The 25,915-nt window shown below is 41.0% G+C and overlaps 2 protein-coding genes across 2 annotated transcripts in view; one reads left to right on the top strand and one right to left on the bottom strand.

Annotated features, from left to right (window-relative positions):
• ZNF462 (zinc finger protein 462) overlaps positions 1–17,465 on the bottom strand; it is a 153,591-nt gene extending 136,126 nt beyond the window's left edge. The window contains 1 exon segment of the mRNA XM_031654382.1: positions 15,115–17,465. The gene's annotated coding sequence lies outside the window, so the exon portion shown is untranslated.
• A 701-nt stretch (positions 17,466–18,166) lies between these two features.
• Positions 18,167–21,452, top strand: LOC103878168. The gene is given in 4 exon segments (XM_017949666.3): positions 18,167–18,650; positions 18,652–19,017; positions 19,019–19,123; positions 19,125–21,452. Coding segments are annotated over 4 exon segments (576 nt in total). The 5' UTR covers positions 18,167–18,605; the 3' UTR covers positions 19,185–21,452.
• The last annotated feature ends 4,463 nt before the right edge of the window (positions 21,453–25,915 follow it).

Genomic DNA, 25,915 nt, shown 5'->3' with positions numbered 1-25,915 from the left:
AGACCTGAAAGCACCATTTCAATGCTTAATGCATTCAGCAACTGGACACATTACCAGTGTGTCAGGGCTGCTTTGTGGCCCTCTCAGCAGCCATGCAATACTTGACCTAACCTTCTGCTAACCAGATGGTCTGTTTGCCTCTTGGGACCAAACCATTAAACTTTACTTTATTAAATTCTATCCAAATGTGGGGACAGTTTACAGCAGCGTGTCTGGTTCATCTCCAACAGGGTTGCTAAGATGAAAATGACCTAAAAATAACTGGAAACTCTACTTCACACCAACAGAGAACAAGATATTTTGGAGTAAATATTTAAATGATCTGCCAGATTACGAACCACAGCAGCACTGACTATATGGTTAGCAGATTATATTGTAAATATATACACACAAAGATGTAGAAATGAATGCATCTAAACAGGAATCCACTACCCACAGCCTAAGCTACTCTTCACCATCCCCTGGCTCCAGGCTATTTGAATGTGGCTGAGGACACCTATCTCCATCATAATCACTCAATTACCAAAACAAAGAGCCTAACACAACTGTGATAGAGAGATCTCATATCCCCTGGGTTTGACCACCTACGCATACTGCAGTCATGCTTAGTACTCAAAAGGAGGAGCTCAGTAAGTGTTCGATGAATGAATAGAGGTATGGGCACATGTTCCTTAAATCAACAGCTTCTATAAAACACATGAAGATGAAGACACTAAATTCTTTCCAACTCTATCATCATCCCACAACTGCTAACTAAGTATGTAAAACCAGGCATTGGACGAATGGCAAGAGCATGCCATCTGTACCAGAGTCATTGGGTGGCCCCTAATTGATCATTGCAAATGAACTGTAGAGGTGGTCATTTACTGGGCCCCTGGCAGGGTGCTGAACACTTTACATATATTATGCCTCTCAGGCTTCACCAGAGAGAGAATTCCACTTTAAAGATAAGAAACTGGAGCAGAGGAGCAATTAGGAGCTTGACCCAGGTTCACAAAGCTAGGAGGTGGCAGGCAGGGTGTGAATTCAGGTCACACCCCAAAGTCAATCACTTTCCCACTACTCTGTAGTCACAAATAAACAAGGATCCTTCAACATGTCAAGAACTGAGCACATATGACAGTGGCATTCCCAAATAAAATACATCTCTTAAAGAAGTAACCAACTGGACAACCTTCCCACTCCCAGTCTTTAAGGGGTCCTAGGGAGTCCAGGATTCCATTCCCACTCTTTCATCCCATATTTCTTACTGTACTGAGGGCATTCTGTACTAATAACCACTGCCACAGCCACAGCTACATCTCTACTCCTTTAGTTTTGAGTTCTACCCTTTGAAGACCAAAAATCTCTCATTTAGGAGAATCCCAGAGATTTAAACACCAATAAATAAACACAAGGTTTTTCTTTCCTCCTCAAATAGCTCTGGACACAAAGTTAATGTGGCAACTCTAAAGTTTATTTATAATTAAAAAATAATAACATTCTGGCTGGGCACAGTGGCTCACACCTGTAATCCCAACACTTTGGGAGGCCGAGGTGGGCGGATCACTTGAGGCCAGGAGTTCAAGACCAGCCTGGCCAACATGCTGAAACCCCATCTCTACTAAATATACAAAAAAGTAGCCAGGCATGGTGGCGTGTGCCTGTAGTCCCAGCAACTCGGGAGGCTGAGGTGGAAGAATCACTTGAACCCAGGAGGCAGGGCTTGCAGTGCACTGAGATCATGCCACTGCACTCCAGTCTGGGCAACAGAGCAAGATCTTGTCTCAAAAATAATAATAATAATGATAACAACAACAACATTCCAAGGACACCTTTATTTCTCTGGAAATTTCCCAAATGTAAAATAAATAAATAAATAAATCATGGGTACTTTGCTTGTACAGGTGGAAAATCACTAGATGGTTTTACCAAAGAACCACTTACACGTTCTTCATCTTTCCCACTAACATTCACACCACCACCACCACACCACTGCCACACCACCACCACCACCATACCACCACCACCAATAAAGCTACCAATGAATGTCCTTTTGGCCAGACCCAATAAAGTAAGTCTGGTTAGGCCCTACCAACGCCACTCCACATTTTCCACATTTTAAAATATCACCTACTCTTAAAACACTCTAAAATTAGTCTCCTTATCCATAAGGTCTGAAAGCATCTGATATTATAGTACATTAGTAAAACCAAGTAGATGTGGACTATTAAAATAAACATTTGCACAGAGAAAACCAAAGCATTTCTAAGCCAGGCTACAGGGCAGTCCTCAAACTGGCTAAGAGATACCTATGTGAGTAGAGCAACAGTGAGGCAGACAACATTTATATAAACAGCACAGCCAATATTTTCTCTGCAATAAAGACAATTTTCTTAGACATATCATTTTTGCCAGAATGATACCAAACAATAGGAACAGTAGTAACATCTTTCTTCTGAAAAGCTTGAAAAACTTCATGTTTATTAAAAATTGTTCCTCTACAACACTCCAGGGAATAGCTCTGCAAGGTCAGGTTGAAGGCGTTGTTACCATATAAATGTACTTTTTCCAAGAGGAAATGGCATCATTCTCGGGTAGTTTACAAGCTCCTACTGAATGCACACACAGCAATACGGAGTGCTGCTTCATCCACAGACCATCAGTTCAAGACGTAGTAAAGTCTACCTGGGAATGGACAACTGCAGCAAAGACTGCTCATCAGGAAAGGGAGACACAGCACAAAATTAAACAAGCGGGATTCCAAAAACTGAGTTTAAGACCAAGAACAAAATACCTAATATACTGACCATAGATAAATGGGGCAAAGCCCTGGAGACGATCTCTGCCTCAGTTTCTCTATCAGTGAGGAAGGAAGAAACTATCACTTTCAGTGGCCATTATGAACCAGGACTCTTAGACACATATTATTTTTTAATCCTTATGTTAGTTCAACAGATTCAAATTATAATAATCCTTATTCTACTAGGAAATCATGGGGACAGGGAGGTTAAATGACTTACTCAAGGTCCCACAGCTAGTAATGGACACAGACAAATTTCAGCCTCAGCTTGTGTGGCCCCAAAGAGTACACTCCACCCACCACACATCACTTTCTTAACAGAGACCCCTGCACAGAGAATTGCATTTTCACCCCAGAAATTCTAAGAGATGACTATTTGTACTTTTGATGCTTTAGAGAAAAATAAGTGCCTTGAGAGTATCTATCACTATGTATAGAGATACATGTGTGTACATATACATACATATGCACATATATACATATAAAGCAATTTATACAGTAGCTGAGTTCCTAGTTGTTCTTTAGACAGATGTATTGCACTGAAGTTCAGCCATGGTATGCAAGTTTTAAGTGCATTATTTTCCCATATAACTGCATGTCACAAAGGGAAGGCTGCCAAATGACAATCTGGCCTAGTGATTCACGGTGTCACGCTGACATACCCACACTGTATACTGTATCACTTCTGATACAGGTTGTTGTTTGTATTTCCTGGAAATCATTGACTTCATTTGGGAGATAAACAGTAAACAATGTCCCTAGTAATGACATGTTCTTTTTTATACCGGAACACACTGGCAGCAAATTTCATAATTTGGAGGAAAGGAAGGGGTGATAAAAAGTTAAAAGTTCTCGATTTACAGTTCCCTCAAATCTTAGTGATCATGTTGCTAAGGCATTATCTTAAACACAGATGACTCTCTTTTTCATTTTAAGATTATGCCTTATAAAGTAAAAGATCTATTCAAATGAATCATATTCAATCGACTTAACAGGTTTCATGTGCTGAGGAAAATAACAATCCAGCCAATTTGGGAATTTTATGCTTCAAAATTCCTATTTGCTGATTTATGAAAGCTCTGCAGTTATACTTGACCCCTAAAAACTTAAGAATTTCTTTTTCTGTAGACACCAACACAAGCTATACAATATGTGCATGGTCACAGACAAAATAATATTGCCATGACCTTTCTACTAAGATGGGGTAAAGATCATGGAAAGGGGGCAAGAGGGGAAGAAAGAACAGGCAGAAGCACATTGGAAACATCAGATATTCACCGTTAAGGAGCTGCTTCAAATAAGATTCCTAACACTTACCTATGCTGGGGTCAATTTTGATAATTGTAGTTGACGTCTAGAAATGGGGTTATGAATATAATTATCATGAAGCAGCAATTGGGCAATCACAACCTAATTAAGCCCACTGACTAGATTATCTTGTTTTCCCCTAATAATCACCTAACATTTAACACTTGCTAATTTCAGGACCTATGGGTGATGTTCATTCATTATTAACAAGCTACAGCCACTGGTCAGAAAAAGAATGGGTGAGGTATTCTGAAACACTGAGTCAACCATGGGGCAGGGATGAATTTCAGGAACAGCTGACATCTGTTCTTCAACACCACTTCAGTTCTCAGGCCCGCAAAATTGCTAATTGGAGGCAAAGCCACGGGAGAAGATGGAATGAATGACAAAAACTTCCACACAAGTGGAAGGATACAATTCCATCTCCTTAAATCCGTGCTATTTTATGTGAATTATACAATGTACTTTTTAAATTATCATAGAATCCGTCTTTGAAAATGTGGTTTTCTTTTCAAGAGAATGAATGATTCCTTTGCCAGGCCTGCACACATGAACTTTCTACATTTACCTCCTTAGAACATATCCCAAGCTTCCTCTCCTATGGAGCCCCTCACGTTGAATGTGTTCGCAAATTCCCAATTCTCACCGTATCCACAAAGATATGTTGACCCAGTTCACCTTGTTTCCTGCAAAGCAGTTCCTGAGGGTAGTCTGGGTAGGTTTCCTCAAAAAATTAAAAGGAAAACTGAAGAAGCCCATTGAGAACTGGTCTTTGAGACAGGCTGCTCTCTGAGGGATTATCCTAGAATGCTAAGCACTACTGCCTAGGGTCACAGTTTATGCCGTCCAGGGCTGAATGGAGTTCCTATTCCTCAAATTAGAAATTCCACCCTGAGAACAACACGCTTCAGTTCTATTTTACTCTCTTTAACTATACAGTTCCATTGTTCACTTCATATGTTTTTTCTGAGCTTTTTTTTTTTTCTATTTTAATCCTTTATCTAAGAAAATAACGGTTTTTATAAATTGGGTAGATAATGATATGGATGAGAAGTAAAAATGGATGACTTTGTGGCCTTCTCTAGTACACTTTATAAACAGGACATGTGTTTATCCTTCTGCAAAGGTTTTGATTATGGGTCTGTCTGGGGACCAGAGATCAACCGAATAGATCCACAGCAAAGTTAAGATTTTATAAAACCACCACTAGTTTCTTCAGGGCTGAAGAGTCTACTCAGCAACTAATGTCCAACCACCGTTTGCAGAAAAGCTACTCTCCTGGATACCGTAGGGATATCTGGATCTGCTCTATCTCCCTTAGCACAGTGTGTCACTCTATTAGGGACACTTGTGCTCATCCATAAACTTACTACGTTGTAATGTTTCAGAGAGAGGCAAATAAAACCAAAGCACTCATCACATCTCCATGATCTAAACAGAGCACATGGTGATCACGAAAAGGGGTGGGGGGTACTAGCACCCACACTTTTAAGAGAATCTGCACCATGTCCCAAAAATGACCATTAAAGAGTAGAACTAATTTTCAAACATCTGCGTAGCTGTTGAGAACACTTCTCAGGCTGATAGTAACCAGAGCCAGCACGGGGCACCGAGTTTTCAAAAGCGGCCCTATGAAGAAAAAAAGTACAACACCTTTTCTGCAAAAAAAAAAAAAAAAAAAAAAAAAAAAAAAGTCACACAGCACATCAACAGGTAGATGGCTCATTTTTTTTTTTGAGTCTGATATAATTTTAAAATGTTTATTCCCTAAAGTGTCCCCTACATGGTCTCTTGCTTTTTTTCCCTATCATCTCCTCTCTAATTCAGAAAAGGGCGCTCTTCAGTTAAACACACTTCCCCAAGCTATTACAATAAGTCATATATCTCATATCAACCAATATATTATAATTAATTTTCCATTATTCTCAGATTTCTTTCCAGAACTCCAAGGATATACTCCTGGCATAAGCAACTGGAAGAGATAAACCATCAAGAACATAAGCTATTAGCAGATGAAGTAATAACCAAGGCTGGGTCCCACCAGTTGAGAGCCAGGCCTCTGGAGGCAGTCCCCCATTCATGTGAATCCTGGCTCCCCCACTTTGCAGCCTCATGACTTTGGCTAAATTACTTTACCTCCCTAAACCTCAGTTTCCTGTACCCTATGAACAGTCCCTGGTTCATATTAAATGTTAGAAAAAAATAAAAACCATTGTCCAGTATTAACTGTGAGTCAGTCCAGGAGGGAAGACAACATTTTTTAAGGTCCTATGTGGTATTCCCACTCTGTAGAGTTGGCAGATGTTTTTGATGAAGCAATCATATTTATTTTCTATTGTTCTTACCCAATATTAGAACAGACAATATTCAATTGACAGCACAAAGGGGAGAAGTTCTTGCAGCTGAACTCTGATATTCAAATTAAAATGGTCTCTTCTGAGGACGGCACGGTGGCTCACACCTGTAACCTAGCACTTTGGAAGGCTGAAGCAGGTGGATTGCGTGAGCTCAGGAGTTCGAGACCAGCCTGGACAACACGATGAAACCCCATCTCTACTAAAATACAAAAAATTAGCTGGGCATGGTGGCTTGTGCCTGTAGTCCCAGCTACTTGGGAGGCTGAGTCAGGAGAATTGCTTGAACCTGGGAGGTGGCGGTTGCAGTAAGTCGAGATCGTGCCACTACACTCCAGTGACAGTGCAAGACTGGGTGACAGAGCAAGACTGTCTCCAAAAAAAAAAAAAAGAAAGAAAATGGTCTCTTCTACAAAGAATCCCTTCCCACTTATTGTTATTAAATACTAATTAGTCTTCAAAGAAGACTAACATAGAAAACACTGAAGAGAAAAGATTCTGGGTGATAAGTACTTGTAGCTGGTATCTATCTTTGGTCATCTTCAGCTATAACCCAGCATTCAAATTGTACCCCAAACGAAGGACCCCTCCATCAGGCCCATGGCAATCTGGGTTGAATGGTGCTCAACTGCTGACTAATGAGTCATAACACAGAGGGATGATGTAATTAGGGATTAGAATGGCTAAACATTCTGGACCACAGTGGCCTTATTTTGGATTTTAAAATGCTGGGACCGGATGGACAGACCAGCCTGTGACGCTTGGCTCAAGCCAATGGCTGAATCCCAAACTGACGCCAGGTAGTAGTCCATTCCTTTCCCCTCTGAAAAGGCATGTCTTTGTTCTTCATTTCTTCTAACACCCAGGGCGTAGGTAGAGAAGCTCTATGGATCACTTTAGAGAGGACTATCACATTTTCTGCCCATTAATAATGCAGCTATTTTCTGCTGTGCTCTATTCTCCGTTCATTTTCCAGGAAAATCTCCACCTAGGCCTACTTAACCAGTTCCCTTGAGTTTCCATCTGTCCTTTATCAGAAAGGCTGTAATTGTAACCCCAAAGTCACATAAATTGTCCTCCAAACCCAATTCTATTTTTTACAATAGGAACTGGCCAAAGAATGTGGACCTGAGCACTGGTCTTCGTATTTCACACGTGTTAGGTACCAAATTACAAGGTCTTTTTCTACTTGCTATATTGCTTTCTTAAAAGCAATGCCTTACTTCTTCCCGTAGGCTCTTCCCCCAGTGGACAGACTTCTTCAATTTGGCTAGTCCATTATTTTCCTGCTTCTCTTCTTCTTTTCCTTCTCCTATCCAACCAGTCACTCCTTCCCAGCAAATTTCCACCATATAATTACAGCAATGCTTTAGCCTACTTTCCTGTTAGCTTTAACAACCTTGTCTATTTTCTACTTGTGCTGATGCTACTGTTTGCTTTTCTGACGGGCTAATCCATGTATCCTTTCAAGGCCTAACTTCCCTACCATGATAGCAGCTGGAGCTCTAATTCACAGGTGCCTTCCAAAGCTTTTCATTAGCAATAGAAATGAGATGGTTTAGAAACTCATTTCTTAATCTGCAGGTGAGTATTAGAACCTTTGTGCAGCAAACATCTTTCAAGTATCCCACATTGTGCCACTGCACAATTATTTTTGGAGTAATAGGGACGATGTTAAAGCACATTTGCAGTGTTAACAGGGAGAATTTTCCCTTAGAGGACATGGCTCCCATCCCCCAGTCTCTGGCATTTCCCAGTTCAAAAGAGAGGCACTCAGCTGACATGAGCAAAACCAAAGAATAATGGCATTACCTTCTTAAATCAGAACAGGAAAAAGAAGAATTCCAAAATTTGGAGGCCTTAGCGTGTGTTCTGGTTCAACTGCCCAGACGAGAACTTAGAGAGTGAGTTTGGCCTTCCCCAGCTGGGCTCTGTGGCGGCTAAGCCTCTCCACAAATCCTGGGCTTAATTACTTCTGACACAGTTGTCTCACCTGGGCCTACAGCTCCTTTTGTGCTCCAACCAAGCTGAATCCAAAGGTAATACTTCGCTTCCTCATCTTGGGCAAATGTTTAATTTCCTACTAAGTGATCCTAAAACATTTTAATCAGGATCTATTGGTTCCTAGCAGAATTTTCTCCATCTTTCCTGGTGTGGTCTTTGTTAAAATTTGTCTATGTGAAGGTCTAGCAAATAACTTCCTGAATTATACAGTTCTCATCTTCAAGTATTTATTTTTTGAACAAATAAGTACCTATCAAACTTCCTTTCACCCTAAAGAACAGGGTCTACTCTTTGAATAAGGTTGGGGGTAAGATGTGGACAGGCGCAGCACAAGTATTTTATTAATATCCAGAAGCAACATGCAGTAAACTGAACAAGCAAACACATGAAAGCAAGGAAATCAATACCAGAATACCCATGACCTGGCACACAAAAAAAACTTTGTCTCCAAGAATAACTCAAGAAAAAATGTCTCCAGCTAGGAATTAGGCAAGAATGCTTTGAAGACACCAAGTAATCTGCTCACCAGAAGTAAAAGGCAATGCATTTGTAGGTGACAATACTAGCACCTCCTCACACCACACCGCTCTATCCTTCTAAGCCACGAAAATAATTAACTTTGTGTTGGAATCACACACACATCCAAAGACTTTAAAAACCCTATATGTGCTTCAGCTGATGAGGATAGGAGGACTTAGAAAAAGGATAAATTTTATGATAGCATTTCCAAGCACAAAATGTACATCCAAATTCCTTCCAATGGATTTCCCTTTTATCAGTGTGTGCAGTTCTCCAAATACAAAGTTCAAGGGGGAAAAAAAATCCAAAAGAGCTTCCTAGCATAACGCAAATACAATCTAAATTCATAAAAACCCATTTTCCCACATTTGGAAACTTCTCCTGGGTCTTATAAATCCAAGAGACAGTTCAACTTACAATTATCTTCTCTCCAATGCCCCCCCCAACCCAAACTTTTTTCTTCTTCCTTTAGTACTGGCATGCAAACCATGCTGTTTTAACTTCTTTCCTGTTCTCCCAGTTCTTCTGGAACATTTTATTTTCGACAGTCAACTCATTTGGAGGAGTGCCACACTGAGGTTCAACTGTTTACAGCGTTAACTGTGTTTCTGCCAGAAGGTCCACATCCAGCACTACCTTCTCCAGACTGCCTCCTGGATTAAAAATTGATGCATTCGTTTGGACGGAGCTTAGGAAATGTGGAAACTTCCAAACATCACTCTTCTTCTCTATAAAATCACTTTTGCTCATCCAAGAAGAGACAGAAGTGGAAACCCATTGCACCCTTCCTTACAGGACTGTCCCATTGCCCATGGTTAAATGTTGTTTGTGTTGTTAAAAGTCACTTTAAGGATGATTTCATGTATACTGGGAAAATGGGAAAAGGTTAGCCACTGGTCTGCAAGAGAGTTGGGCTCCAAGAAGATACACGGAGGGCACATTTTGAATGAGTAAGAACATTGGAAAACCACCAGTAATTGTTTCAGACTGGATTTCACCCTCTCAGCCATTCATCAGTATTACAAAATGGCATCTCTGAAAGGAGCCAATTTAAATCTGCACCACGTTGCAAAATAGATCCTCAGAGTCCAATTGTGGGCACTATTGTAAGTTGCAATAGACTCACACAAACTTCCAAAGAAGGGCATTTGAAAAGGGCTCCCAAGCCCTTGGATGATGGAATGAGAGATGAGAGCAGCAAAGATGAAAAGAAAAGTACAGCTGCAAACCCAGGAGCTAACACTTTACTGAATGTCACATGAACAAAATTGGTCTCTGGATCTACGAATGAAGCCACGCTCAACCCTGGGCTCCCCAACACGTTAAATCCAACTAAGAAAAGTTCATACTCCTGCCCACTAGTGTATGAGCACAAAGTTTCTCAGAAAGCCGTGGGCCCTGGAGAAGAGAGCAGCTATTTCACAACCCTCAACAATCAAATGCAATGGGGTAGTGGAAAGGGCACTAGGCTGGAGTCGGCCGACCTGAGTTCTAGGCCTGGCTTGGTTACAACTGAACTTTCTGACCTTGTGCAAGTCACTTCATGTCTTTGTGCCAGTTTCCTCTTCAGTATAATGCAAGTGGAGGGAGGAGACTTAAACTAAATGATCTAGGGCCTGAAACAACTAGCTTCTAAATTGGAAGTTCTGCCTGGTGAGTATTAAATACCCAACAGTCCTTACTTATAGTGTACATATTTGTCACTTTTAAAATAATTTTATGTTAATTTCTACATGAGAAATAACATTTTTGCTCCTCATCCCGAAACTTCAGTTTTCACTCCCTACTCCCTAGAGTTCTTCCACATAACAGTAAGTGCCTCTTTTCCTTTCTTTCTTATTTTTTTAAGCAACCTTCCCCAAACTAAGACTTGTGCTATTAAAAGAGCTTAGAACTTCCCATTTCCTTGCTAGGGCTAAAATTAAACTGTCCATTCCTTAGGGCCCAACATAACATCTGCCAGATGTCTTGGCATATCACACAAGGACAGGAATTTTCTTCTAGCATTATCTATTCTCCTCTCTGTTTTCTCATAATCAATTAATAGGTCACCAATACCCAGCTAATGTCTCTCTCAAAGCCATCATACTCCGTAAGTATGTGAAACTCACAAGATACTTGCTTTTACATACACTCACACACACTGACTTTTTTTTTTTCCAGTTCACTGGATTTTAGCTTTCAGTCATGGAAATATTCTCCCTTCACTTCTGTTGAATATACCAACCACCCCAGTCATACATTCATATCAGATCCTTAGCAGTAAGAGTCCATTATGTATCTCCTAATTGTGACTGCAGCATTATGAAACAGCATCTCTGTTCTCCCATTATCAGTTCAGAATAGCTGATACAGTTTTGTCAATTTCATGATGTAGTGAAGTGTAAGTCTGAAAAAGGCACATGCCATAAAGAAGATAAGTAAGGTTACCTTAACCAAGAAATCGCAACATCAAGGAATAATTTAAGCCAGAGTAGACCCTATTAAACTCCATCACACAGAAAAAGGACTCTTTCCCATTGCAACTTTACCATTCCTTTCTTTCAGGAAAACCGACCACAAGTACTCTAAAGTCCATTAGTAGAGTTGGATTTTTTTTCTTCTGCTGTCTTCCGGAAGACTCATTAGGAAGAGTAGATAAGTTTGTGTTTTTTTTTTCTCTAAAAGTTGTCTCCAACTCCAAAGAGTAAGGGGGAAAAACAATTCCTCGGGGAATGTGGTCAATGAATTAGACTGACATAAATCCAATATGAGACATATTATGGAATGTGAGGATACAAGAATTTTTCTTATGGCAGTGTGCATCATAGCTCGCAAATATTTCTCCATGATTTCTCCTTGTGATATATTAGAGCCATGGCAAAAATTTGCATAATAAGCCACATGAACTTGTTGCATAAACAAAAATGATCTTTGAGCTTTGACATTAAATGAAAATGTCTGATTTAATACTTTTTATTTCTCTCATGATGGTTTATTCCAAAATACTTGTCTTAATTCAAATGGGTATGTCTAGAAAAACTCAAAAAACCACGTCCTTAAATATTGTGGTGTTTGCCATGTTGGTGAAGGGCATCAGAGATGCACTCCCAAATTCCAAGATGCCTCTTAAATACCTATTTTTCCCTTCCAGAAAAGTTCAACTCTAAGACCCCAAAACATTTGCTTGCAAAGTAAAAAATGTGGAGAGTCAAACAGCTGGACTGACAACCAGATAGTCAGATTTTTCCCCCCTGCTGAAATAAGCAAATGAACCAATTGTCCTGCTATCAATAACAATAAAAAAAGGTATCATGAAAGTTTGTTTCAAGATCAATATATAATGTACTTATGTTTACATAAACATACATGGTTAATTAGATGTAAAATTATCTGGTAATTACTTTTCCAAATAACTCTTTATCCACTGCATCTGAACTTCCCAGTTTGGACACCCAGTTTGGTGAATCCATTTATGCATTAGCAAATTTAAATATAATATTGGTGAAATTTCACTTAAGAGCAAAAGTAATGGGATCAAAAGATTACATTCAAAAATGAATAATAAAAGTTATGATTCCAAGTAGGATTTTTTTAAAGTGCCCTTGGAGAGGCCTAGGTTTTTCATAAAGGAGCAGATATCTAACAGAAGTATTTTTAAATGAGCATACACATCAACTGAAACCATACATTTTTGTCTGCACAAACATGGTTTTACTTCATTGACCATGGACAATTATCAGCTAAAGAACCATGTATTTCCCCTCTCCTTTCACACCCCTCAGAAGAACAATAACCCTCAATTAATGACACAACAGTTTGGTTTGAAAAATGTGATGTTGTCATATACAGCACTGTGCATTTACTGAGTGACAGTGCTACCAGCTACTCAACAGAATATAATTACATCTGGAATCTAAAACCACTTCAATATGCACAAAAATACTGTAGACATAAGGAACTTTACACACAAAAATCTGATACATAATGAGAAAGCAAAGCAAGAAAAATGCTGTTATAAGTTGCTCACCAATGTGTTCCTTATTTCTGTTGAAGCTGGTACCTTTCTATATTTCTTCTTAGTTGAAAGCAAGGTCCAATTAGCCTCCTTAGAATATATTAATTGGTTCTGAATCTCCTCCAAGTTTTCATTCCACCGTGGAGCCCTCCTCACCTATCTTCAACAGTTCATCTAAAATTCTTCCAACATCTTCCCTCATCCTCAAGATGGCTACCTCACCTAATGGAAAAGCAACATCTTCATGGTTGGCTTTTATAAATTCCTGAAGCATTTTGGGATTTAGTTCTTCGCTTGGGTCAATTATGTACATTCTCTAGAACTAATATGTGAAGAGCTCCCATCACTGCGTGGACAAGGGTAGGACTGGGTCCTTTTTTCAAATTATCCTCACAAAATAAATTCCTTCCTACATGTTTAATAAATTCCTCCCAATTAAAAAGGTGAAGATACCTGGACATAAGGTTTTCTCAACTGACATTGTGTTTTTCAAATTTGTTTCCATAGTGACATTGTTAAGAAGACATACTGATATTTCTGAAGACTTAGAGTACTTCAGAACACAGAAAAAAACAGCCGAAGGAAAGGGAAAGGGGGAAACAAAGAAACTAAAAGAAGGCCTAACATACAAATGGAACGACCTAAAGAGAAATGGAGAACCTGGAGAAACTGGTGTTAGTCAGTCTTAGAGTTCCTCTGAGATCTTGCAGGATTATTCTTATTATTTTTAATATTTGCAGAAATCAACCCAAATCAGACAATAAAGTCTTGCAGTGCATCAAAACATGATGATAACCAAGCCCTAGAACTCAAAAAAATTTCAGCTTAGGGCCATCACCATCTTCACAAGGAAGAAATCACATTTCCTGGTGACTTTCAGGAGACCTGGAGCAGTTTAAAGTTGTGTGAAGACCTCAGTGGAAATGTTTTAAGGTTTTTGCCTTGCCTTTCCTGAAGGAGGTCAAAACCCTTCAGGTCCACTCAAAAGGAGAAAAAAAATTCCAAAAGTTTACTTTAAAATGGAAACAAACGCCTCAATAACTTGTGAAAGCACTCCTTTGGTGGAGAAAAATCTGAGGAACCCTTAAAAGCCCTCATTTCCTTGCATAATGAATAGATAGTGAGGAACCACCACAAGGTTTCCCTCTGGAAAGAGAGAAGGAGTAGGCAAGCAAGCCTCCTCCTCCTCCAGCCATCACCAACAGAGCTTCAAAATGGAGACATCCATAATTTTATAAACACTTCTCATCTCAGCTTTGTCTCCTGGAAACCCGCTCTCCTCCATTTTCTGGTGGAGTTACAACATGACACGGCTTACCTGACTCAGTTCCCAGCTCTTAACCAAACTAGTCACTTCCTCCAAAAACCTGCAAGCAACCTCCAGAAACAAAACCAAAGCAAACCAAACAGCCAACACAGACACTCAGACACAGCCCCCGGGAGCCCTGGGAGAAAGCCCCAACTGGTTGGTCTTTCCCCATCCCAGACGCGTGCTTAAAAATGAAACTTTTTTTTTTTTTTCTTGGTTGGGGAGGAATATAAAAGGAACTCCAGGCAGCCTCCCTCCCTCCCTCTCTGTAGGTTAGAAGCTACAATGAAAAGAAAATGAGGGTTCCTTCAGGAATGGTGAACAGCCTGGAGAATGAACGTGAGAAGGAGCTTTGTGTTTTGGAGTCTGGACTGGAACCAAAGCAGACAGCTTGCAAATGGAGGACAGGGAGATAAAGAAAGGGAAAGAGGGGCTGCTCCAATGGGGGGCGGCTGCGGCTTCCCCTCGTGCCTGGAAGGAGGGCAGACCCCTGGGAACTGCACCAGGAGTGAGACGCCCCCCCCAGGCCCCTGCCTTCCTTTCTCCCTTCCTCAGGAGAGCCAAGCGTGTGTAATGGCTTCTCCTCTCCAGAAACCGTTGTCCTCCTCCAACAGACGCTTCTGAACCTCCAGCCTGGAGACAGCTCCTCAGCCGCTCCTGAACCTGCGCCCCCCACCCGGCCGGTGCCCCCCGCTCCTCGCCTCTCTGTTCACCAGCAGCACCGGCACCAGCAGCTGCAGCAGCCACCCCCCGACACATCCCGACCCCGCATCCCAACTTCGGGGAGAGAGAGAGAGCAAGAGAGAGAGAGAGAGCGAGAGAGAGAGAGAGAACCAAATACCTGAGGAAGAGGGGGGGTGCCAATCCGCACGGCTTTGCCATCGGGCGGGGGACAGGCAGACAGAGGGGGGAAAGGAAGGAGAGGGACAGAGAAAGAAAGAGGTCAACCCGCTCAGGTCGGGGCCGCTCGCTCGGAGCTCTCCCTCCTCTGACCCTCGATTGCTCCCTCTGGCTCTCGGCTCAGGTCTCCGGCCTCCCGCCCTCCGCCCCCCTTTCTGTCCCTACTCCTGTCCCCACACTCGGAGCATCCGTCCTAAGCCTCCAGCTCTCTTCTCACTCATCTTTCATTTTCTCTTCTCTTCATAGAACTACACGAAATTAATTAAGCCACCGCGCTCACTCCCCCCAGCAGAAGGAGCAGCCAGCAGGAAAAGCACAGCCACCTCTACTGCCACCACTACCACCTTCTCCTCCTCTTCCTCCTCCTCTTCCTCCCTCGCTTCTCCTCCTCCTCTTCCTCCTCCCCCTCCTGCTCTCCCTCCTCCCCCTCCTCCTCTTCTCTCTCGCTTCTTCTCCTCTTCCAACAGCCAGTCCATGCAGGGTACTTCCTCTCCTCCCCGCTCCTCCAACCCTCCTTGGCCGAATGAATGAGCGCGTTTGTGCCTCCACCACCCCGCGCTCTCTTCCCCGGAGCACTCGGACCACCCCGAGGTGGTTGTTAATTGCAGTAACTTACAGAAGAAGCGTCCCGGCGCCGGGAGGTGCTTCGGGTTCTCCAGCCCCACCGCCTCCTTATCCTCTTTCTCTTTCTCCTCTTCCTGCTCGGGTTATTGTTGTGGAAGTTGTTTGGGAGTCTCATGTGCTTCTGCCGGGTCTCAGCAATGGAGGATCGCCATCTTCCCTGCCTTCCTCGGCTCCTCAGACTCGCTGCAGCTGCAGATGACCTGAGATATCCGTCTCTCTCCCTCTCCCTCTCTCTCCCTCCCTCCCTCTCCCTCTCACTCTCTCTCTCCCCTCTCTCCTCTTCTCTCTCCTCTCCTCCCTCTCCCTCGCGCGCTCTCTCTCTCTCCCTCCCTCTGTGTCTCTCTCTGAATAATGAGCAACCAGGGGGAGAGAGAAAGCAAGACAGAAAGAGAGAAGGAAGACAATCTTCTCCTGCCACACAAAACGCCGGAGCACCAGGGGGTGCGCGAAGCCTTTCTAATAACAACAACAACGTGCAGGAGAGAGGAAGAAAAAAAAAGAAAGAAAGAAAGAAATGAGGAAAAAGGCTAGGGGAAAAAAGAGGAAGAATTATCCAAGAGCTCGAGAAGAGCAGAAGGAGAAGCTGGAGGAGATGCTGAGGCTGCTGCTGCTGTCCCCCATCCCCCCTGCTGAACCCCAGAAGGAGGCAAGGTGGTTGCAAAGTTAAGGCTGGGACATTGTCTTTGTCACTCAGAGCCAGGCCAGTGAGATGCAAGAGGAGGAGGTGGCGGCGGCAGAGGAGGAGGAGGTGGTGGTGGAGGAGGGGGAGGAAGAGGAGGAGAAGGAGGCAAAGGAGAAGGAGAAGGGGAAGAGGGAGATGAGATGAATAAAGACCTGCGGAGAAGGCGGTGCGAGGAGCGCGGCCGCCGGGCCGAGGCGTGCGCGCTCGCGTCCCGGTGGCGACCGGCAGCCCTGGCCCGCAGAGGAAGCCCCCGGTGAGGACCCTGCCCGGCAGCTCATAGCGCTCCCACCGTCAGCTCTGCCCGAGGCGCCGAGCCCGGGCCCCAGAGGGTCCCTTACTTGCATCCATCTAGAGGCCAACCTTTGCAAAGAACATACATGGGGAACTGGAGGTTGCAAGTCTAAACCCAGATCAACCACGTGGGGCTTTTTAATCCCTTTCCAGCTTGCGGTGTGAGTATTTCCAGTGAAAAGCTCAAATTGTCCATTACTGGCACGTATTTTGAAGTCTTCTCTCCTGAAATAAAGGCTCATTGTGCGTTTTATTTCTTTTCTGATATGGAAGGTGGGGGGTGGAGGAGGAAAAGAGCCCATCATTCCTAGCTTCGGAACCACCACTTTCTTTTCCTAACTTGTGAAATGTTTTGACTGCGCACCAGAAGAAAAAAAGAAAGCCTGCTTAAATAACTTTACACCCTCCAGCCCCGCGTTGTTTGCACTTTCTGGCTGATCATCTAAAGGCTCGGAAAGTAACAATCAGCGCTCCTAATGATAAGGTGTCATGGTGTTGAAGACACGCGAGCCAAGATGAAGCTTTCACACCTTGAATTTTTCTTTAGTGTAATTTCCTCCGTATCGTTCTGAACTATTTCTTTTGCAAAGGAGTGGTTCCCCCTCCACCACCAGGTCGAAAGTCTCCTAAGGCTTTAATTGGACTGGGAGCGGTGGGGGGTGGGGGTGGGGGTTCTACAGTATCAAAAAAAAAAAAAAAAAAAATCAATGCAGCAAGTCAGGAGCAATTGAAGTTCAAGGGCATGGGCTGATTGTACCATTTCTATTTCTCGGATCTTGGAGTTGGACATCAACAGCCTCAGGAGAGAGAAACGCGCAGCGCGCGGGGCAGAGACCTTAATTAAAGTTTCTTTTGTCCGCGTCTGAATTGGGGGATGTTGCTGGATTCCTTTGCATTGAGGAGCGCGCATCCGGTGAAGGCGCGGTGTTATCCTGGGCAAGACTGTCCTCTTTAAATACTCGCCCTTTCTCCTCCTTCCCCCCAAGCAACAGTCCGAGAAGATACACACCTATAAATCCATACAATAAAGGAGGAGGAGACGCGCGCGGAGTTGGTTCCCATCCGATAGCGGGGCTTCATAAACAGATCTAAATCCTCATTTTCCAGGATTTTCCCGACCCTATATTCCTGAGCAGAATCTCTCACCCCGAGGCACGATTTCACCCACTTCCAGTCAACACTTCCTGCCCTTTTCTCCTCCCACTCACATTGAAAAGCTCGGGATCCCTAAAAGGGTGTTGATGGCGGGGGTGATAAATAAATAAATAAATGACACTCTACGCGTGCGGTGGAGAAGAAAGGAGGGGGAGGGAGAGGAAAGGCGAGGAGAGGGAAGAGAAGTAAAGAGAGGAGAACAAGGCGCAGAAAGGACAGAGGCGAAAGGGGAACGGGAGTCACCGAGAAGAGAAAGAAGAAAGGAGAGAGGAGGAGGACGCTGAAGCTGTTCCGGACTGAAATGATCCCGGCTTTGTGCGGCTTTCGGAGGACTCCCCCTTCCGAGTGCCCGGAGGGACCTAGGGAAGTCCTCCTGCCCCGAGCTCCTCCCCACCGAGACCCGGGGGGTGTCTGAGCACTGGCCGCCGCCACCCCATAAATTCCTCGTGGCAACCGGAGGAAGCGCGCCAGGTCTCCGCGGTCCCTCCACTGTCCCGGCTGATAATTTACCTCTTTGTCTTTAATAAAAAGCTGACTTTTTCTGTCAAGCTCTGCACCGGGAAAATAACAATCGTATTTCAGGTTGAAAGCTCCTATTACTGCTGGGTTTTGGAGGCTGCGATAGAATCTTCATCGACGTGAAGGTACCTTCTGGGTTGGCTTGGGTCGTAAGTCCTAAGATGGGGGCCGTCCTTCCCTGGGGGCAGGGACGTAGGGAACCAGGCGGGTGGGGAGGGAGGAAGGAGCGACGAGGTCAGAGGAAACCTTGGGTTTCCAAGGCTCCTGGGGCACCAAAGGGCTTCCCGCAGTCGGGGAATTGAGCCCTGGGGAGGATCCTTTTGCGAGAACGTGAGCGCGCCCCAACACGCCTCAGACCTCGTAAACCCACTTGGCAAAGACCGGGGAAGCGGCTGGCGCACCGACTGCGGTGAACTCAAGAAATTAACCTGTGCTGCAATTAAACGGGCTGCCGCCCTTTCACACTCACCTCGAGCGACCGAGATAGAGAGAGCTCCCGAACCGGCCGCGGGGGGACCTGGCTCCACCCTCCCGTCCCAGGAGAAGAGGACAAAAAGGGGAGATGGACTTGGAGGTGGCCCCGCCCTTCACAACGCTCCAATCCTTGGAAACCAAACCTCCTCTCCAAGCCTCCACGTCTAGAAGGGACAAAGACAGCGAGGAGATCCAGAGACCAACGGGGGAGATGGTGGCTTTCAGGCTTCTGGTGTGGGTGCGTGGGGGAAAGGTACAATGGTTAAGTTTCCATCCCAAATACGGCACCACACGGTGGTCTTTAGAAGACACACTCGGTCTTTGGTTTAGAAGCAAATTGACTTCCTGAAGCTGTGAAGCGAACTATCGCAAAACTCTCTTGCTTTTTGAATGTGGGGGCGATACGAATTCAATTAATGATGCCATACACATCATCTTTTCGACTTTTTAGAAGTCACAAACGCTTTAACTCCCCAATGAAAATAATTGAAAGAGGTTAAACATAAAGGGAATGGGCTTTTCTTTTTTCTTGTTTTTATTTGGGGCAATTTTTCAAATGATTAAAAAAAAACCGTATAAAAGCTGGGTCAGTCAAGGAAAGCGCTGTGGCCGAAGGTTTTCGTGAAAACCTTAGTAAACTTGGCATTTAAGTAACTGTAATTATGCTTTGCCATTAGCAGACCATTAAGATAAACAGGAGAAAGTTCACACCTCCTGCTATTTCGTTCCCTAAGAATATTCACAAAGATAATACCAGGCTAGTTGGTGGGTTATCTTCTCCATTAGGAGGGTTAATGTTTAAATTTGTTAATTAAAATACAAAAAATGTGGTTTCCTACACAGCCAACAATGTGAGGGAAGTCTCATGGGGACATCCTGACTCCTTGAAATTTACCTTTTGTTACTTTATCCTATGGCATTATCCCCTGGAGTCATATGGGGTTTCAAGACTATTAATGTTGCAGGGAATGTGAATATGTTAGAAGTCTGGACTTTCTTCTCCCTTATCATGGGTGACTGGCATACACACTCCTCATAAAGAGAAATTATGGCTCATCAAAAGAGTGACTTTATGAGCATTAATAGAATAATAAATCTTGCACTTTTAGTTCAAGAAACAGTGAAGTCTTATAATCAGAATGACCAATGCAAGTATGATCCATTCACTTGCCCAACTCTCAACAGGATACGGATAGTCTATAAATCATTTTAGTTTTTAAAACCTCAAAAAAGGAAGGCACCCAAATCTCTCAAAGAAAAGTGTTTATGGGGGGAAAGGGACTTCTAGCAAACCTGCAGGAAGAGATCTTGGAAAAACGAACAGTCGGTCCAGAAGCTGAATTAGATAGAATTTCCACCGAAGCAAGAATGGATAGATGTTCTAATGTCGTTGTTTCAATATTTATGTTCTATCATTTAAAAAGAGAAAAGTCTTCCTGCTTCCTGAAAGCTATAAAAAAAAGAAAAATCCAGTTGATAGCCCCATTTTCTAAATTCCAGCTGGAAAACTGTTCGAGTTGATGATTTTAGCAAAAGGAAGAGTAGGTGAATACAATGTGGCTTTTTAACCACATTTTACACATCTCTTAAGTTGGTGGTATTTCCCTATGTAAAACTTCCTTTCTATGCAATGCAATGTAATCTTTTTACTAATTGAGTTTGTGATTTTTTAATGAGTTATCTATTTTGAGATCTTTACTCTTGTTGGAAATTACTCAGTCTTCAAAAAATTTTTCTCAAAACTTCAGACTGGATAATTGTGGACGCTCCAAATATCAAAAAAGTGAAGTCACTAGCACACCTTCTTTCTAATCTCTTCCAGAAAAATCAATATATTGTCATAAACCCATATTTAAACATATATAACTAGGTAACCAGTGCCCATGCCTAGGGAAAAGTGACTAACAGAAGACAAAGGGGGATGATTCATGATTCTGAACAGCTCTCAAAGGAAGAGACATTGCAATAACTTATATTAAACTTACTCCATATGAATCTTTGTATATATGCCTTTGGATATCAAAGATATTTCGATAGTGATATTCTAAAATTCAAAAGAAAGTCTTTCTTCCATAGGTAGTAGTTAAATTTACAGTTCTATCAAACTAGTTATTGTAATATGTAATGTGTAATTTCATTCGATCATTGAGTGTTTAGCATCTGTATTATGCCATTCTCAGAACTGAGTACTAGGGATACAAAGATGAATAACTGAAATGAGTCAAATTTTTGATGCATGATCTACTTCATGAACCACTAGCTTCAATATCACATTACTTGGATATAAAACTTCAGATTTTTTACTCAAAAGCAATACCAGGATTTGGCCTATGATGAAACTATAATTAATTTGAATATTTCTGTTCTCACAATGAAGTTATTAAGGAGTAATATTTTGTCAAAATTTTTGGAGTTCATTGTAAAGCCAATGTGTTGGCTTAATTCACAATTTAACATGAAATTCTTCCTCAAAGAGATGTTTTATTTTATTTTATTTGATGGAGTCTCACTCTGTCGCCCAAGCTGGACTTCAGTGGTGCTATCTCAGCTCAATGTAACCTCCACCTCCCAGGTTAAAGGATTCTTCTGCCTCAGCCTCCCAAGTAGCTGGGACTACAGGCGTGCACTACCACACCCAGCTAATGTTTGTATTTTTAGTAGAGACGGGATTTCGCTATGTTGGCCAAGCTAGTCCCAAACTCCCAACCTCAAGTGATCTGTCCACGTCAGCCTCCCAAAGTGCTAGGATTACAGGTGTGAGCCACCCGGCCTAGTCAACTTCTTAAAAAGGCAAAATAACAACCTTAGATCAACTAGGGTTAGATTAACCAAATTCTGAAGACAAGACTCAAGTGAAAGATTGCCCATTTGTTGAAGCATCGCTTCCAGCAGAAAGACTAGCATTTCCAGGTTCTTACTATTTGTTCTCTATCTGAAGCTTAGAGAAAGGAAGTGACTTATTCAGGAACACAGAGCTGGTAAGGAGCAGTCAGCCCTAGAATCAACACTTCAGTGGTAGTTTCTCCAAAGTTATCGTTCTCATATCACATTCAAGATTTCTTCTTATTCTTTTCCTTTTTTGTGGGGGGGGGGAGGGGATATATTTTCATGTAACTTGGTCCTGTTATTTAATTAATATACATTTTTAAATGTCAACTTAATTTTTTTAACTTCATCATAAGCAATATTCACAAATCACAGGTCTGATGGGCCATTTACACATTTTCAATGCATATCAAAATACATATACTATTATCAAAATTGAAAGAAAGATTTTTGCATTAAAAAATGTCTGATAGTATACTTGCTAAACGGTATGCTAATGGTAAGGAGTGAAAGAGATGGGGAGGAAAGTGTTACAATTTGTGTGTGTGTGTGTGTGTGTGTGTACAAACATGAATCACTTTTGTAATTTAAAACATTTTTAAGAAAAAAATTATGTGGCATAGTAGTGGCTAGCATATCTCCAAATTAAGTCATCTCTTTGTATATTCTTACTAGGAAGTAAAAATTAGCACAAATCTTTTTTAGAGCAATTTAACAATATACGTTTAAAGTCTTAAAATGTTCACACTTTTGTGCCCTTAATTTCTATGCTTAGAATCTACCCTAAACAGAAATGAAAAAAATACATACATATAAAAGAAATGCTAAAGTAATCAAATATAAGTGATTAAGATAAGAGGAATAGTTAGGTAGATAATAATCTATTCCCATTATGACATATTAAGTAGCTTTATTGTTTGAGAATTTGTGCTTAAATAGAAAAATGGTCCAATATTAGGTAAAAGACCTGGACACAAAATTATGATCATGAATTACTTTTTTTCAAATTGTATACCCCAAAAATCACCTTGAATGGAAATATACCAGCATGTCAACAGTAAATTGACTTCTCATTATAAAAAATTTAGAAAATTTAGAATGTATACATAAGCTATATATATAAGTTATATAGTTATATAATGATGCATATATATATATATATATAAGCTATGGAGTCAGCTGCTTTATTTGGACTGAATTATCAATTATCTTTTTAAGTATTTAAAAACATTTTAAAGTTAAGTATAGAACCTACTTTTTATATGTCTGGTAATTGTAAATGTGTCTCCAGGAACATATTAATACTGCTAATGAAATAGTGGTACAGTAACCTTTTCACAGATATTTTTCCCTTCACAGATAATATAGGAAGAAAGTTTGAGTGGGCATTTAAATATATTTTATATAGAAAAGAAAATTTAGGACCAAAGAGATTGAATGATTTAACCTAAGGTCATCCAATGCCGATGGTATAAAGGCTAAAATCCAGGTCTCCTAATTCCTACTGTTACATTTTGAAATCTGTCATTCCACTACAGTTCAAAAATATTACCAAATATTAGCAAAAGAAAATTACTAATGGCCAATATGAAAAAAGTTCAATGTAGCATTTACATTGTATTAATTATTGTAAGTAATCTAGATTTAAAGTATTATCAGAAAAGGTATATAGATTATATGCAAATATTATGCCATATTGTATAAGAGACTTGAGCATCCATAGGGGTCCTGGAACCGATATCCTTTGGATACCAAGGGATGACTATATACTGAATGTTTGTGAGTGTGTGTGTATTTCCCAGTTGTTAAGAGCGTATATAATTCCCAGTTGTTGAGCATATGAAAAAATAGACCCTATAATTCTCTATTGGTGAGAATGGAACTATGAAAAGTTTTATTCTTTCCGGATATACTAAAAGTATTTTATCCAGGAATTTAACTTTTGGAAATTGATTTAAAGAAATGTTCATGACTGTCATCAAAATTTTATGTATAAGGAGATTCACTGTAGCATCAATACCTAACAGCAAGTGATCAAAGAAATTATATTCATTTATGTGGTTGAAAGTTGTATAGCTATCAAATTCTGTAGGAAATGTCAAATGACACTGAAATATTTACATGATTTTTTGATAACCAAAAAAACAGATTTCAAAACAATGTACATAGTATTATCCCATATTTGTGTGTGGCGGGGGGGGGGGTGTGTGTGTGTGTAGCTAGGCATTGAAAAATAATCAGACAAGTATAATCAAAATGTTAATAGTAGTTTTTTCCAGGTAATGTCATTTTTTTCTAGCAATGTAATTATGTATACATTATATATTTTTTTCACTCTGGCTTTTCAGATTTTTAAGCTTTTCTACAATGAATATATCGCTTTTGCAATTAGGAAAAGTGTAGAGCTTGCAAATAAATTTTGCCAGCCCAAAATTTCTTCCATATCATAAGACTGGCCAAATCAAATGTTTTTCTAATTTATAATATTAATTCTGAGGTTTTTTAAATCATTATTTAAACACACACACACACCCCTTGAAATTCTTGGTGACATATCCATTTGATTTCCCAAACAGCCTTGACTCAGGGTTCAGGGCATCCAGTATGCAGTATGCTAGCACAAAGTTGACTTTGCATCTGCAAACTACCAGCCCGTGACTGATCCCTTGTAGATTTCATGTTTTTTGCCCTTTCACCATAACATGAAATCTACACATAACTGTCTTGTCCACTAGGGTGTGGTTTGATTTCTCAGCACATTACTAATAACAGTGTTTCACAAAAGTTACTCATTGGTTATGTTTTTCTAAGTATCTGGAAGGCAGAACAGGTTTATTTTTAGTATCTTTCTGATGTTTATTCTGAAAATTTGCTCATTCCAAACAATAGGTTTTATGTGAACATTTATTGACTTAATGTTTAGAACAAAGATGAAACCAAATCTAGCACTGAACACCTCCTCACTGGTTTCCACCTCCTGCTTTTGCTAGTGATGACCTTGGACAAGTGTCTTAATGACTGCATGCATCAGTTTCCACATCTGTAAAAGAGAAATAAATTAAATACTGATAGGATGCTATGAAGATTGAATAACATGTATATAAAGTATATGGGAGTCTGTATCTGTAAGCTGATATGCTCTAAATCCTTAAACCTTTACTGCGAGGTAGCATAGATGAAGCAAGAGCTCTAATTTTGGAATCAAGAGAGGTGTCTAGTCTAGAAAATCAAAACTATAATATGTGCCCATGATTTTAGAAAAACAAGCCATTACTATTTAAATAAATAAGGCAACAACAATAATTTAAAAATTTAAAAACCTAAACATAATGAATGGTATCTAAATTCTGCTATTGCTGTTCATTTGCTGCTTATTAATTCATTTTGTCTTTTGCAAGAACTAATCAACCAGTTATGTGAGAGTAGAGCAAAAGCTATTATTTTTAAGTGTAAGAAAAACCTAAAATCAAGGAAGCTTTGTTTGCTGATATCTCAAATACAAGAAACAGGTAAGTATGCTTAGAAAAATCAGTATTTTGTAGGAATTGTTATAATAAATATAAATAAATAAACTACAGCAAATAGGAAACATTTTATTTCACTTCATTTTTTTTCTGTTAATTGCACAGACCACCACTGTTCCTTGGTCTAGCTTCTAGTCAGCAGCATTCTGCTGGAGCACAATTGGAAAACCACTGATCTATTCCAGATGAGAAAATCGTCTCAAGGAAAAGTGATTTGCCCAGGGTTACATACCAAGTTATTGAAGAAACTAAGATCCAGACTTACTCAATCCCTCTTCATGGCTATTTCCATTACATCCAATTTGCCTATCCTAGCAAAAGAGATTTCCTTGAGCTGGTATTGAACCAAAAGCTCAGTTATCTTCTTTCCTTCCTTTCTCACTCTTTCTTTAACTTTCTCCCTCTGTCCCTCTCTGGCTTTTTCCTCCCTCCATTCTTAACTTCCTTCCTAAGGTTTCTCAAAAGTGAAAACCTGTACTTTATATGACCAATGATAATTAACTGCTTAGTCAATCAATAAATAATTTTTATGTTTTCTCTAAATTATTTTGATGACTTTCAGCTCATTTCATTTTCTTTTCTAACATCAGAAGATTAGTGGAATAGCTAATTGTTTTCTCTGTATATCAATATCTTCTGTTCTTTGG

The sequence above is a fragment of the Papio anubis genome, chromosome 13 (assembly GCF_008728515.1).
Source record: "Papio anubis isolate 15944 chromosome 13, Panubis1.0, whole genome shotgun sequence".
Taxonomy (NCBI): Eukaryota; Metazoa; Chordata; class Mammalia; order Primates; family Cercopithecidae; genus Papio; species Papio anubis.
The sequence above is the reverse complement of the archived record's forward strand: the minus strand, read 5'-3'. Positions and strand labels throughout refer to the sequence as shown.